Raw genomic sequence first — 16,564 nt, 5'->3', positions numbered from 1 at the left:
ATTTCGCTCATGACAATCTCATACCTTCCATTAAATTCTAAATCTGATGTATAGCAAAATGCCAATGAGATCCAGCCAAATACAAAATATTATTGTTACAAACCAATAAACCGTTCATGACAAGCGCGTATACGTGTACTATTATATGCATCCAACAATCGTAAATTGATGCATTGATTGAGACTACCAAAGCATCCGAACTTATTTAACGATTCCTGCAGTTGGCTCAAATCGGAGCAGTTACTTCTAACGAGGTGACCTGCAAGCGAATAATATTTCATTTAAGCGAGCCTAATTAACAGAAGAGAACAAAAAACTCTTGTAAATTTAACTTAACTAGATTTTTCGTACGTTACATTGGTTTCTTAATAGAGATTTTTTTTGTTGTTTGTTTAATTTAAAAAATTATACAAATGTTCAAAGTTTAATTTTAGAAATCATAAGTGCCATATGATTTTTAATCCAAATCGTTAAGTTTAACTAAATGACGACACGGCACGTCCTAGATGTCCTCTCTTTTTCTTTTCTTTTTTTTTTGTCCCTTTTCTCCAAACTTGGCGCTCCAAAATCAAGGAACAAATAAAGAGATATGACTGGGAATTCGGGGATTTAGAAAAAAGAAAATTTACATTAGCAATCCATTGAAAACCTCAAGCATGTCACAAACAAATGCAACGCAAGATGAAAATTTCAAGAAAGAAACAAGAAGATGTCGTCAAAGGACCTCAACAAGCAACGGCAACCAAAAGGTGGCTTATTTGCGAACGAAACAGAAATCTAAGGAGAGATTATCAATCAAGGTGGGATCAATATTAGGAAAAATTAAGTGAAGCATGCTTTGCTGATTTACTTTTGAAGAATTCTTTCAATTTTCTCAGAAAATTTTCTAAAAAATAAAGAATTGCAAGAAAATTATTACTTATTGAAATGAATTAATTTTTCATAGAAAATCTTCTTCTCCACTATTCCAAATTATTTATATAGATTAAAGAATATCTTTTTTTTATTTCTCTTTTCATTAGCCCCTGCAAAAAAAATCATTAGTCTATTATTTCTTTTTTATATTTTATTTCCTTTTCTATTGACTTTTTCATTTATAAATTTAATTTGTATCATCTTTTAATGGTGACCATTCCAATTATTCTCACACTTGAAAATTTTCTAACTTAACATTAATAAACATATTATTTATACTTTTTAGTGGAGAAACATATTTAGAAAAGGAAAAGAAAAGAATAATTGAAAATTTTAGTTTAGAAAAGGAATTCTCTATTTCCATCTCTATTTTTCGCGTCCATTCTAAATTTATTTCTTTGTAGAAAAATATGAAATTATATTTACTAATGTTTGGTTAGAATTTTTTTTTTTTGAGAAATACTATTAACAAAAAATAACTTATACATGATAAATTTTTAATCTCAATGATGTATATAACAATTTAACTCGGTTTTATCTTTTGAAATAAAGCATCATGCTTGTCTAATAAATTTGATAACCCCCTCTGTCTCGTTCCCGTCCAACTCACCGGGAGATCGAAGAGCGGTTTGCGCTTTGCGCCCCAGCCCCCAACACTAATAGATGCTAAGATCCCTGCCACTGAATCTGTAAGCGGTGCAGGGCAGGATGGACGAGAAAAGCGGAGAGAAGAAGACAAACAGAGGGGGGACCTGCTTCTATTGCCTTCCCTTTCTATTTCTAGACTGAAACTCAATTTTTTGGGAAAAATGAAGAATTCTCCAAAAGTAAACATACTCTAAATCAGTAATAATTCTTTAATTTATTACATAAGCTCAAGAATATTGATGAAATTACAATCTCAAGTCATTGCGAGCAATATTTTTGAATTGGGAGGACTTTTGGATGGATTAATATTAGGAGTATATAAGAAAACTCGAGAAGAGTGCATTCAAATTCCATGAGTTACAAGTGTGCTTAATAATCCTCCTATAACACTCACATTATTAAATAATTCTTGGATATTGTGTGAATTGCGGCCCATGTCATTATTAGTGGAATTGTTTTATTTAGGATAATTATTAGTAGAATTTTTTGATGCCACTTGCAGTGTAATATACAAGTCTCAATTAATATTAAACTAAAAAAATGCATGAATTAGAAGTTTACAAAATTATTTTTAGGAACTTTAATTTTGTGTTTGATGTTACTCAACCATATAATACCGGATCCAATAAAAATAAAAATTTGTGGGTAAAAGTCATAAAGAAAAAACAAAGAAAATAAATAATACTAAAAGAGAGCAAAAGTAACGGAGAGAAGTGGTAAAGTGGAGATGGGACATTAGTATTCATGGAGAGGAGATGGAAGAGAGATGCATGTTCAAAAATGTGTAAATTTACATTCTTACTCCTATATTTATAGCTTATTTAGATAGTGTATATATATATATATATATATTGCTATACAATAGCAAAACGAAAAAATAGATTAACGAGACTGCATCTTGTGTCATTTTAAGATTTATAAGGTGGTGCTATATGTCAAGTCCTTAGTCTCTACTTACTCAAATTTCAATTATCTTCTCTACCCTCTTGAATACATTGATTAATAATTAATGCATAAATAATTAATTGTTTATAATGATAATATACTTATATCAATTCAATTTACTAAAATTATTTCCATTTTCAATTCTCGATTTAACAAGTAAAATTGTATTTTACTAGAATATCTATGAACGATAAGAAATTTCTATACCAATATTAAATACACTTAAAAAATATTTTAAAAAGCATACAAGTGAATTGGTGTAAGAGTTCGCACAATTCAGTAATAAATATATCTTTTGAAATTCGATTAATTACAATTACTTTCTTTTCTAATTTTCAATTCTAAAAATGCTTAATTATATTGTTGAAACTATAATAGATTTTTCGGTTTAAAAAGAATGATGAAATATTTTTTTAAATTTTTTTACATAAGTAATTGCTTACATAATTATTGTAAGAAGGTCTAGAAATATTTAAAAACTATTACAAGTTCTATATAAATATTATATATACTTAAAATTAAAAATGATGCTAAAAGACTTTATGTTTTTAAAAATTCATTAAATGAATATAATAAATTTAGTCTATCTTTTTATTAAATTTACTTAAAGTTGAAACATTTAAGTTCTATGAGTAACTTATTATTGTATAAAGGATGTAAATGTCAATATCTTCTATAATTTCGATATTGAAAATTAAGAGTTGTTTAAAAAACTAAAAGCTATTAATTAATTACTTTAATTAAAATAAATTTATTCATGTGATTTTATTAATATTGTTTTTAAAATATATAAATTAATGCTTTTTAAGTGAGTAATATAGTTTTTTATGTAAGCAACGTATTTAATAGAACAAATCTAACACAATGAATTTAACATTCTTTGTTCATTATTAATTTAATGATTATCCAAGAGTTAATTCTACAATTATAAACCAAACAAAATTTTTAAAGACTCTGTATAATAAATTATAAAAAATTTATATCACGAATAACACTTCCGCACAACGCGCGCGTGAAATGACTAATTATATATAATAACTCTTCATAATTCATCCCTCCATAGCTCTTTCCACCCCGCAATCCAATTAAGTGGTTAATGTTCTATTTTTCCTTCCTCCAAATAATTTTGTTTAAAGATATTGAGGACAATCTACTAAAACCAACCAAAAAATGACTGACTGAGACACAAAATCTCACTGTTAGAAATATGAGAAGAAAATATTAGGTCTACTTTTTAATTTTGTAAAACATTTATATGAACTGATGTAATAATTAATTAACAATTATGAAATTCAAAAAATTGAGAATAAATTAATATTTCAAATATTTTCTTAACCACCATCCCCTCCTGCTCGTTATTTCCTCTCCCTCGCTTTTCTCTCTCAGCCCTAATAATTCGCCGTACTACCCATTTCTCTCTCTTCCCCTAATTTTCCCACACTTTCTCACCTCCCTCACGTTCAATCCCCAACTGCCATTTCTCCCTCTCATCTGGGGTTGTGCAAAAATAGCCGATAACCAAACCATCTCGATAATCGTTCCGTTCCGAACCGAAAAATAACCGAATTATTCGGTTTCGGCAAAAATTCGGTTCCTAAATTCTCAAATCATTTGGTTTCAGGACGGTTACGGTTTCTAATTTCAAAAACCATGGTTAACCGTCTCGTCCTGAATATATACAAAGATATATAAAATATATGTTTTGTTATATTTATTTATAGATTTGAGTTTAAATATTTCCACTTTCTTTTTTCTTAAGAAAAAACTTGGAAAAGAAATCTCAAAAATCATCTAGTCATTATGTAGATGATTGAGAGGTGTAGAGTAATGATGAGAATTTTGATATTTTTGTGCAATTAGAACTTCATAAAAATTTGATTAGTAAATAAAAACGTGCTTGTTTTTATTTTTTACACTCTATTTAGTGTTGATTGCACTACTGTAGAATGATTAGACTTTATAAATTTAGACTTTAATGCTAATCTTCTTAATTCAGGACAGTTCGGTTAACGGGACCGAAAAAATGGTTATTTTTCGGGACGGTTTGTGATTGTAATATGGTTACGAGATCGATTTCGATTAGGAAAATTTCATTCCCGGAAATTCTAGACCGGTACGGTTAGCACCTAAAATCGAACCATCCCGTCCCGTACCCACTCCTACTCTCATCTCATAATTTTCTGTTTTTATTAAAATTAATTCGCCAATGAATATTTTACTTAATGAAAACACTTTTACGATAATTGCTAAAAAATCTATACATATTAAAAAATTATTGTGAAAAAAATTAGGTATTTTAATGAGTAGTAAACTGAAACTTATTAAAATGGCAAGCGTAGCACGAGTTATAGCTTTTAAAAACTCTAAGAGAGCCAACACAAATTACGATAAGTCATGCGCAGTATAGGTGCGCGTCTTGCAAATATATAGGAAAAGGAATTTTCGAAACACCGCGAGCAGGGGAGTTAGAAGTGCGTACAACGCGTGCTGTCCATCAGGAGATGCTGCTGGAATAATCTCTATCACGTTTATGATACCTGCATGTATACATAAAATTCACAGATATTGTACTTTAGCAAGTCAGATTCCATTAAAGCAAACAAGTTTGGCAGTTAAAAAAGTTTCGCAATCAAAATTCATTTTTATAAAAAGGGAAAAGTTCTTGTAAAAATTGCACACAAAAAATCATTCCAAGTATATCTCATCCCCGTGGGAGACACGTCATTTTTTAGAAGATTTCAGTAGATTTGGTATCTGGAGTTTGAACATGGATCGAAAGACAAGGAGTGCATGGATTATGTACGTAACTGCGTGCCCGCAGATGGCCAACTGATGATGATAAAACGCCACGGACGTGCACTTCATCTACAAAACAATTAACTTCGTCATTAATAGACTCCCCATGGCCAGTAATCCAGGTCCTACCGGGTTCAGGTACTGGTTTAACCTTAGAAAAGTATGCTCACCTGGGGGTAGGAGGCGTCCAGCAAATGCCAGCGGAAGGAGGAGAAGACCCAGGATAGCTGCCATCGCAATGAATTTTCCACCGGTCATTGCGAACGATGAACTTCAAAAGACCACAGGAGGGATGTGATTCATTGAATGGATGAACTGGATATATATATATATATATATATATATATCGAGTGATCAGTAAATACTCCGCCAATCTCGGAGTGACCAAATACTTAGTCTGTATTTGCAATACGGTTGGAACCAATTAAATTAGTCTCCAAAAGTGTAGAAAATCCAAAGTCAATGCTAGTTTCCAGACCATAGTGCGCGATTGTTATTTAATATTCCGGTCGAGTTGATTTTTCAAGGCAAAGTGAGAAAATACTTGGTGCACTTGAATGCAAAGACTCGGATGAAAATAAGGATGTCGAACCGGTAAGAAGATTCTTTTGAAATCAGCATCTAATGCAGTTCGTGAATTGAGACCGGGGGGATCTCTTATGTACGAAAGTTTGTGCATGTCGAAGTAGTTGTAGCAGACGATGGATCCATGCAGTGTGCTTCCACACACAAAAGATATCTACAGATGAAGAAAAGCCGGACCCACAAAACAAGAGGATCCCACCACTATTTGTTTGGATATGGCCCAAGTAGAATTTTCAGTGGGACCGTAATTGGGCCGATGAATTTCCTAAACGAGCTGAATTTGGATATGACCATAATTGGGCCGTAATTTGGATATGACTGTGAGCAAACTCGATTATTGGATTAACAGCCCTTCCTTTTATGGTTTTATCAGATTCTCAATGGCTCAGTTGAGAGCAGTTTCTTGAAAGGTGTCGGTGCCCTGAAACTGAAACCACAAGTGAATCCCATCCCCGCACATTAACCAGCGAGGATCAATGGAGGAATCTGTAAATGAAATGACATAATATCCAAATTACAAATTATCTTCTTGGAATACGATCATAAGAGTTTTGAGTCCTCTCGAGTCTCCTCTTGGTGTCTCACCGGTGGCAACCACCGCCCCAATTAGCATTGTCGGCGACCCCGATTGTGGCGGTGCGTAATGGTTGCCAGCAAGGCCACCACCATCCCCCACGTCCTCTTCTCATTGTTCGCATTTATTTTCTTTGTTTCTTTAGTTTTTTCTATTATAATGTACAGTTTCGATGGAAATTGTTAATGAAAGGATCAAACCTGACACTTTCTTAGAAGGTTGAGGACAATTCCAACCACAAAAGAAAGGGAGAAAAAAAAAAAAAGAAGAAGAAATGATTTAAGAGAGAGACGAACAAAACTCCAAAGGTTGGAACAAACTGACCCTATCCCAATAGTTTAATGGTATATAATTCCTCTTCCTCCATCACATTCATATGAAGCATTTTTATTAGGCAGGGAGACACTTACCGTCAAAGGCCTAGTAATTAACCTTCCCATTGACTTCTTCGGCAACGCCCAAAGCAAATATATAGAGAAGAACAAAGAAGTTATAAAAATACTCCAATATCACACATCTTCTGAGTTTCAGCTCAAATTCTACTGTCGATTATCTGAATTCTCATATGACGATGAAACTTCATGTCTTTTTTTTTTTCTTTTTTTTTCTTTTCGATTCTCCAAAGGGTAAGATTACGATCAAGGGTTAGAGCCACACCATACTCGGGAGGTTGCCTTATCAGACCGGTTATGTGGGGGAGGGCGCCTGCAAGTGAATATCATATCAATGTTTGAGTCATTACCTAAGTAGAGAAGTGCACAAACAACTAAATTTAGTTAAGACTTAGAGAAGACAGAGTACCCAATGACCCTCGGCACATTCGAACAACCCCACCCCTCCCCGGCTTTACGAACGTGACTTCCCTGAACTTCTCCAAGAACTACATACATAATTCGGAAAGATTATACTTCTTGTAAGTCCAATATCTAGAACACATGAAGTCTGCAATTCTCAAAACAGAATGAAGAAATTTCCCAAAAAAAAATATAAAGAAATCATCGTAACGAAGGCCTATTATGATCCGCATGTAATGAAATACTTTACATGTCGTCAATTAAATACAGTCCATATAGTTATCAAAAAAATTACTATCCATATAATTATTGCTTAGCTCTCATCAAATATTACTAGACGTAACTGCGTCCATCTTCAACTGAATATGGAAAAGCTCCACGGAAGCTCACCTCCTCTGCGCCACGTACAGTAAATAAACATCATTAAATTTCCCACGTTTGATAATCTATTATGATATATATTTAAATCTATTATGATATATATTTAAAGTAAACTCCTGCTAATGAGAGTACCCTGCTCTAAAGGAAGGTTCGGGCAAGGCAGCAAAACAGTAGGAACCAACTTTGTCTACATAGCGGGCGGGCTCCGGTGGGAGAGCCGCACGACAGGCCATTAGCTCGGTTATAAAGAACGCCCCTGATAATTGTGTCATTGTGCCTGGACTGTGAATTCGCCTTCCTCTTAACTGATGGTGCCATGTCCTTTCATATTCCCAATTCATTTATTATGTTCTCAATACTGAAGAAAAATTAATTAAAACAATGAAAGAAATTAAAAGAAAACAAATTATTTATAAATTTTAAAAATTAAAATCGATTAAAACAATTAAAAATCATTTCTGATCATTTTGTACCCCAATATTTCCAGTTAAATTCATTTCTTATACCATCTGGGGGTTTGAAGTCCATAATAGTGCCTATTCAATCTCTTGGGATGCCTTGCATTAAACTCATGAAACCAAAATATGCTAGCTGATATTAAGTTATCTTTATAAAATACATAAACGATTGGACCTATCTCTAATCCAAAAGCTCGAGCTAAAATGTTGTAGTACTCAATCTCTTATAAACTCCTGAATTTTTCTTAATTTTTCCGTGTAGAACAATTTCTCTCAATAATCTTTATCCTCATGTTATCCCGATCACTCATCAAGAGCTTATTGAAACAGTGAAACAGAAGTAATTTGCCAATATTTGTATCTTCTTAAGAAGGGAAAAATATTAAATATAATTATTTGTAAATTTAAGTCACAAATATTAATAAAAAATGGTAAGGCGCGGCCGTGTTACTAGTTAATAATACTCCCTTCAATCCCTTTCCCATTGCCAACAAGTGCAGGAGCGGGATGAACGTACAAACTGCAGCCTGCTTAGCGTATAATAAGGGAACTAACAACTCATACAACATCATCAAGAAAGGCGAAGAAGAAAAGAATACCCCTCAGTAAGCTGATTAGGCCAGAACTGAATTGGTCGGGATTAATCAAATTTTCGAATATCAGAGTGCATACCAAAAAGAAAATAAAGAAAAAAATTACCGGAGAGGTAATAAATTAGAGATGCCACTACTTAGTAACAAAAAAAAATCAGTGGTTTTTGGTTTTTGAATGGATACATCGGAAAAAATATTAATTTTTATTCCCCTCGTCCATTCTGGTCCTCATTCACCAGAATCGATTTCCATTTACCTTAAAACAAACGGTCACAAAAGGAATCAAAAATTCCGATTCTGGACGTTCATTCATGAATCAAATGGGACTTAATTTAGTAATTAACGCTCAACTGAAGTTGAAGTTGAATTCTCCATTTCCTGCAGGCTGCCGGTTCTGGTTCATCCCTTAACTAGAAAGCCTAGAGTAGAGAGGGAAAAGAATAAATAAAAGCAAAACTCACCCCTGGGTAGAAATCGGCCGGCAAATGCCTGTGGAAGGAGGAGGAAGAGGCCGATCATGACTGCTATCCGAATGGATCTCCGATCGATCATCGCAAATGAAGAAGTGGAAAAGAATGTCGGATGTACTTTTAATTTTTCTTTCCAGCGAACGAGTGCGATCAAAATTTATATATGGCTTCTAACTCTACTGTTACTAGTGGTGCACGACTTAGTCATATCATCAGTGCTAGTGGATATGAGCCAACTCCACACAAGTCACTAATGTTGCAGTTCATTGGTTTGAAAAGTTCCAAGTTAAAGGGGGACTCAGTCTCGGGCCGTTGATCCCAAGTTTCCTCGGAAATTCTCCTTCATTTTCTCATTAGCCTAACAACAACGATGACTGAAAAAATGGCTGAGATCGCTCCCGTAATTAAGATAGGAAGCTGAATCAGAGTGCTCAACATTGATGGAAGTTTCAACAGAGAAATATCTCCTTCACTCAACTTTCCTGAAATTGGAAACAGCTTGAAAGTTCGGTATTTACCAGGCTCACGAGACCACGGAAATTACCATGCACTGACAGGAGAAAATTTCAATCCAACCAAACCGAATAGATGATGATGATGCTCTATATATGAACGTCGGATATGTACACTCCAAGACCTGGCAAGAATGGCACAACTTCCCCTGTTCCCACCACTGGGCTTTCCTGCATCCCTCGTGATGAACTCGAGTCTGTGAACGCTTTAGCTATCATTGTCTCTGTAATCAGAACCCTCATCTGCATCAGATCCACTATCAAAATTCATGTCTTCTCTGTCTTCCGGAAAATCATGTGAGCCGTCTAGTACATAGGGCTCTATCAGTTTCCAAAACCGCATCGAATTGTCACCGAGAAGACCAAGCCAGAATACTCTCCCTTTTCTCTTCACCCTGCAATCAAGAGATACAAACTTCAGAGCCTTCACAATCCTCGTCATACCTTGTCGACTCCCTCTCAGCTTCAGCAATATGCCTCCTGAACTAGTCCTATGACCTCCGTACATGTACCAGTAGGCAAGGACTCGAGGCGAAATCCACCGATGGATAAGTTTTGGGATTGCGGGCTTCCCTTCAGGCCAAAACTGGTCGGCAAAGAAACCGAACCTTGAGAGCGATATGGTAGAAAAACTATAGGGAATCTCATCACTGTAACCATCAGAGTTCGAAGAATGATGCAAGAACTGATGGAACTGTTCATGAACATGCTCCTTCAAAACTATATGTGCGCGCAAATTCTCGTTGAACTCGAACCAGATCATGTGGTTCTTCCTCAGGTCATCTGACTCGATTCGTAGGCCACCTAGCAGCATACCCACTAACATTTCTCGCTGCTCCTGGCTTAACTTGAGACTCACGGGCTTCCTCTTCACAGGTTTCCCACGTGAGCTCAGGAGATCATCAAGCTTTTCCATCAACGAGGCTTCGACTTCATAGTTCTTTAGGCACATGAACTCATAAATCTTTTCTGCTTTCCGAATGTCTCCAGAAGACAAGTAGCCACTCAAAATGGAATTGCACGAGCGTTTACTGACACCAATGGTTCCATTAGTACTCACATGATTGAAGATCTCCTGTGCTCTGTCAAGATTACCGATTTTCACCAAAGAATCCAAGTATATACCATAAACAGCACAATTGGGCTGGCAATGCTCAAGGCACTGGTTGAAGGTCGACTCTAACTTATCATGCAAGCTCAAATTGAAGTACATATTCATCAGGTCAATATAAGAGGGCACAAGGGGCTTTAGACCGGTTTGTACGAACTCCGCCATCAAAGATTCAGCAAGTTCCACATTTTGGGCTTTACAGAGCACCTCTATAATTTCATGATATGCTGCAATGGTGGGAGGATTGACGTACTCCTTCATCTCTTGGAAAATTTCGAACGATTTCATGTGTTCTCCGACCTTTGCATAGACCTCCATCTTATAGACATAAGCCATTGGAGGCAGCGAGATATCAGCTCGAATGAGTTTAACCCACGTTCTCTCAGCTTCTTCCACATCACCTTCCTTGGAGCAAGCTCTGAGAACAGACAAGAGCACTTCTTTACTCTCCTCGATTCCAGCTTCCCGCATCTCCTCCCTAAGCTCTTCTATCCTCGCTCTTTCAATGGAGTCCTGATAGCTGTGAAGCCACACAAGGCCCCCGTATATATCTCTATGGACCTCCAGCCCGGAAGTCACCAGGTTGTGGAATATGAACTCAGCCTGCTTGAGATAATGCTTCGAAGATGGCCCCGGCCAACTCACCAGAGCTCGAAAGAGAGCGTTGTGCAAGCTTAGGCGAGGCTGGTACCCTCCCAACTGGATCATGCGGTTGTAAATGCCACAAGCTTCCTCCAGACAGCCTTTTACCGATGAACTCAGATACGTAACGATGAGAATGTGAAATGTAGATTCACTGGGTACCCGTCCCTGATCGATTACGTGATCGAATACTTCACGGCACTTGGCAAACTTACCCACCTTGCCCAGGTAATCCGCGAGCTTGGTAGCGAGAGCGAAATCGAATCTGTACCAGTGCTGCTGCATCATCCATTTGTATACCTAATGCAGCAAAATTGAAAACTTCAGCAGCTTTCATAATCTTCAGAATCAACAAGAACAGACATGGCATTACCCTGTACCTTAAACCCGGTTTCGTTCTCGCGGATCCGCAAGCAGTGGACTACCACATAGGTGGCATCCTCCTGCCTCAGCCACTTCCTCTGGGCGTTCAGAACCCTCACGACCGTCCCCGACTTGTGAGCGGGGAGCTCCTTGCACAGCCAAGCCAGCTTCGCGCGCCGCCACTGCTCCGGCAGCTCCTCCAGCTCCTTCACCTCGAGCTCAGTGTTTGGCAGCGGGGGAGGCGGCGCGAGCTGCTTCGAATCGAAGTCGAAAAGTTCTTCGTCCCCTCCGGAGCCGGGATCCTCGTCCGGCTCGGTCTTGACCGGCACATGTTCGACGGAAGTCCCGGGTGACGCGGCAGGAAGCGAGGGCAGGAGGTGGCGCGGTCTGGGTGTGGAGGACAGGTAGGTGGCCGCTAGGCGGCCGAGCGGGAAGTGGTGGTGGCAGTGGTGTAGGGACGGCGGATGGAATGGGGGAAGAGAGCGAAGCGCGGGAAATGCGGTGAGAGTGGATATCTGGAGGAGACAGGAGCCGGCCACGGCGGAGGCGAGGGAGAAGTTCGCCGGAGCTCCGTTCAGGAGTAGCATGTCGAATGAAGCTTCGAGGCTTCCGGACTTGGCATCGGAGACAGCAGGTTGGCCTCTTTGAGGATAATTCAGGGGATTTCTATATTAATCAATTTATATAATAAATAAAAGCCGCGCTCTCGAATTACACTCTACGTTTAATTGACCTTTCGATTCCGATCCATGAACATTTACTACATTTTATTCGTTTTATATTTAATGCATTTTGAATATTTATTCATATTATTCGCATGGAGTGATATACAATTAAAAAACTTTTAAAAAAATAAAAGGATTTTTTTGATAATTGAAAAAGATTTTTTAATGTATAAGATTTTTTCAAGTTCATAGTACCAATATTCATATTTCTATGCTTGGGTGTCTAGCATGATTATTAGTGGATTACCAAGCCAAGCTCATGGCTGCAAAGTATGAGAGATGAGGAAGACGTCAGTCCTCGATCGAGGAACCTGTGGAGCATGAGGATCCTCAAGCTACAATCTTGAACGAGCAATATTGGGCGAAGTTAGAACTATAAGGAATGTACAGTTTCAAGTGATTTTCGATATTGTTATCTTTATATTAGTAAAATTCAGGATTCTTTATGAACCGTTCAAAAAATTTCGTCTCTATGACAGTCTTAATAAGGGTTTCATAATCAAATCTTCGGGATTAATAGCTGCAAAAAAGTAGCCGTGCATAAGGGATTATGAAGATATCCGCAGAGATAAATGATGACGTATTTGGCTTGGTATATGTTTCATCATTGTTCATACTCCTTAGAGTCCTAAAGATTGCGAAAACTATCAAAATTAATTTTCTTACAAAAATCCACACAATGTACGAGTTTATAGCTAGTTAATTGTTAACTTCAAAAAAGAGAAAGAAAAAACTATCCAATTAATTCTATATTTTTATTCATTTTCTTTTCTATTTTGATACGGTATGTTATATTACTTTTCTATTTTTGTCATTCTGCTTAATTTTTTTTTTAAGTTTGCTGAGTTGAATCCTTGTATTATGGGTGCAACATAAAAGACACATCATCCATTTTTTATTTCATTAAAAATTAATAAAAAAAGCCAAAATATTAAAATAAAAAATAAAGAAAAATTGAAAAACTAAGAAGAACGTGAACAACAACACAATATTTACATCTTCTACTCTTTGGATTGAGGGAAATGGAGGGAAAGAAAACGGATGGGAGGGAAACTTGTATGGAAGTTTTTCAAAATTCTATACAACTTTATTTTTCCTCCCCGCATTTTTTCCTTTATTTCCCTTCTATCCAAACAAGCTCTTCGAGTCCACTTGCACATTGGACCTACATAAGGTCCATCTCACATATAGTCCATTTATACATTAGGCCTATATAATGCCCATCTCACTTTGAGTCCACCTTGTACATTAGGCCCACATAAGGCCCATTTCACTTAAGTGTCACATAGAGTCTATTTACACACTGGGCATACATGAGGACCATTTCACCCAGAGTCCCCCCCTGTAAATGAGTCCTACATAAGGCCCATTTCACTTAGAGTCTGCATTTCACATGGAGTCCATTTACACGTGGGCCTACATAAGATCCATTCGGACGGAGTTTGGTCCTCGTGTGAGTGATTTGAACGATGTATGGTGCATTTAGTGTGGCTTGAATGACGTTTGACTTATTTAAAGTGATTTGGAATAAGTCTACCGTATTTAGAGTTACCTAGACGAGGTTTAGCCTATTTGGAGCGATTAGGAATAAGTATAGGGTATTTGGAGCTATTTGAACAAGGTTTAGCTTCCTTCATAAAGCCAAAGCAACTAAGAGTGCGTTTGGTATATTATCATTTAAGATTACTGGTAATGTGAATTCTCATGTAGATAGATTTCCATCTTTTTTTTGGTAGGATACGGTACAAGTGCCCAATACAAAAGGAAAAACTAAGAAATATAGAAGCGGGGTAAGGAGACCCCAATAATGTCACCAAATATCAGCGGTCCAAATCCAATTGACGGAGATTGGTATAGATAAGTCCCCACGGACAAACAAAAAGCACTCTGAACCATCCAATCCGCACACATATTTCCTCTATATGTATGTAAGAACCTGCAAAGACCAATCTTGAGCCAAATACTCCCGAATAGGTTCCACTAAGAAAGCAAGTTGTGGAGCAAATGGCCTTGTACTGCATACCAAACTCCGCACCGCTTCCAAATCCATCTCAAGTATAACATAACCATGTTACCGGTAATGTTACATTACCATGTTTTGTATGGAATGGTAATCTTGCTAGTAATCTACATGACCTTGTTGGGTACAAACAAGAGATTACTGGGAAACTTGTGTACTTTTAGTAAAATACTCTCAAATAAAATGAAATAGTGTGCTTAAACTCAAGACAACCAAGTCGGTTATCCGTCCACACGCAGATGATCCATGACTGACCACCGGCATTTGACAACCGACGAACGGCGAGTACAACCAGCGACCAGCAACCGCCAGTGACCGACAGCGGCAATTCAGTGAATCAATTTCAACCCTCGTAATTAAAGCTACTGAGGCTCAAAGATTCTACGGCAAATTAAGCTATGGATGGTACAAATTACGAGGTTCCTTTTGCAATTAAACCGAGACTCTTTCGGTGCATGCTAAGCCCCTCAAAAATAAAATCTATCTTGTAGTGGGTCGCATGTTCTTTGTATGATGATGATCACGCTAAAATATATGACAATTCGTTTACTATAATCAATCATGCTAAAATCAGGAATTGGAGAGGAGCGGGAGGTGGCAGCCGACGGACAACACACGGGAGGAGCTGACGGGAGGCAGGAGGCGGTGACGGGAGCCGACGAGAGGCAGGAAGAGAAGCAAAGGAGATGGTGGTTTTGGGGGAGGTGGATGAAATGTTAAAGCAGAGCTTAGAGTTAAAGGGGCATTTTTGTTAAAGAAAGTAAAATAAGATTTCCATTTGGGTGGTAATGTGGATTGCTTTGGGAATCTAGATTACCTCATACCAAACATAGTAATCTAGTAGACCTAGGGAATTTAAATTCAGATTCCAGTAACCCACATACATTACCTCATACAAAAACGCATCCTAAGGAATCCAACTAAGGATTTAAATCGTCATCGCCGCTCGAGTAACGGTCTTGTCGCTGTTATAACGGTTTCGGACAATCGCGGTACTATGTAATGGCGTCGTCGGTGTCGCAAATAGATATTTTGTTAAACATTCAGAAATGATAAAAATAGATATAAAATTACTTATGCATTGCTGGTAACATTTACCACATCAAATTCAAATGATAAAATCACATCAAATAACCATATAATTCCACATGATTCGTCACCAAGTGGTGGAATGACGAGTCGGGTCATAATAAGAATCTGCTCCATCTTCATTATGTCCTCTACCATCATACATCCAAACTCGCCCAAACACAAAGTTTGCTGCATTGTTCTCAAAACTTATCTCTTGGTCTTCATGAATTGTTGGTGGTAGTGCGGTATCTTGTACCAAGTAAAATGAATTACGAGCAGGCATGTACTGATGGGTGTGTGAGATATACCATCCGTCCAGCCGTCCATCATGATCGTAACGCCCCTTTCTTTCCATGGTCGTTCACTTCTTCATTTAAGTACACGTCTGAAACTTCGTAAGGAGTAGGGCATTTTACTCCTTTCCCGACCTCAGCAGCAACATCAAGCATAACCTGCATATTCAAATCATTGCATACGTTTGGGGCAATATTATTTGCAAAATAAAAATTTGCTCGCTGCTCTTCCCAACTTTTGCCCCAATTCTTTGAGAAACTTGGTTCTTATTTTGGGCTGCTCGGCACCCATATGTCAATGATAATGAGGATCCATCGTCCTGAGTTGAGCTTCGACTGACTGGGGATCAATCCACTGTCGTCCACTGCCAGTAGATTCTCGAACACTTCGAGAGCGCCTCCCTAATCTTCCACCAGAAGAACCTCCAATATCAAAGGTGTTGCGAAATGCACCTGTTTGTGCTTTAACTTTCTGCATATTTTCCCACTGTTGATGAGATCTTCTACTTCTACTCTCTTCCATCGCATGTCTCATCTCCCTGTCTTCAACAAATCCTTCGTAATCATCTTGGTCCTCTTCCTCGTCACCTCGTAAATTTGCCGTAAACTCTTCTTTTCTTTTCTGCTTGTCAACTTGAATATTAAGTGACTTACGATCATTAAATAAT

The 16,564-nt window shown here is 37.3% G+C and overlaps 1 protein-coding gene and 1 long non-coding RNA gene across 3 annotated transcripts; both read right to left on the bottom strand.

Annotated features, from left to right (window-relative positions):
* Window position 1: 1 nt before the first annotated feature.
* LOC116206008 lies at window positions 2–5,603 on the bottom strand. Its single transcript, XR_004156616.1, has 4 exons — window positions 5,475–5,603; window positions 5,317–5,373; window positions 4,988–5,045; window positions 2–259 (listed from the first exon to the last, which is right to left on the bottom strand). It is a non-coding gene; the product is annotated as an uncharacterized LOC116206008 (long non-coding RNA).
* Window positions 5,604–6,965: 1,362 nt separating this feature from the next.
* On the bottom strand, window positions 6,966–12,458 carry LOC116204788 (pentatricopeptide repeat-containing protein At2g15820, chloroplastic). Of its 2 annotated transcripts, XM_031537077.1 has the most exons (5): window positions 11,805–12,458; window positions 9,151–11,724; window positions 7,602–7,652; window positions 7,265–7,343; window positions 6,966–7,168 (listed from the first exon to the last, which is right to left on the bottom strand). In XM_031537077.1, the coding sequence occupies exons 1-2, from the start codon at window positions 12,372–12,374 to the stop codon at window positions 9,880–9,882; spliced, it is 2,415 nt and encodes an 804-aa protein (XP_031392937.1). In that variant the 5' UTR covers window positions 12,375–12,458; the 3' UTR covers window positions 6,966–7,168; window positions 7,265–7,343; window positions 7,602–7,652; window positions 9,151–9,879. The 2 variants fall into 2 exon arrangements, with proteins under 2 accessions (XP_031392937.1, XP_031392938.1); XM_031537078.1 differs by lacking the exon at window positions 7,602–7,652.
* Window positions 12,459–16,564: the final 4,106 nt, after the last annotated feature.

The sequence above is a fragment of the Punica granatum genome, chromosome 4 (assembly GCF_007655135.1).
Source record: "Punica granatum isolate Tunisia-2019 chromosome 4, ASM765513v2, whole genome shotgun sequence".
Lineage (NCBI taxonomy): Eukaryota > Viridiplantae > Streptophyta > Magnoliopsida > Myrtales > Lythraceae > Punica > Punica granatum.
The sequence above is the reverse complement of the archived record's forward strand: the minus strand, read 5'-3'. Positions and strand labels throughout refer to the sequence as shown.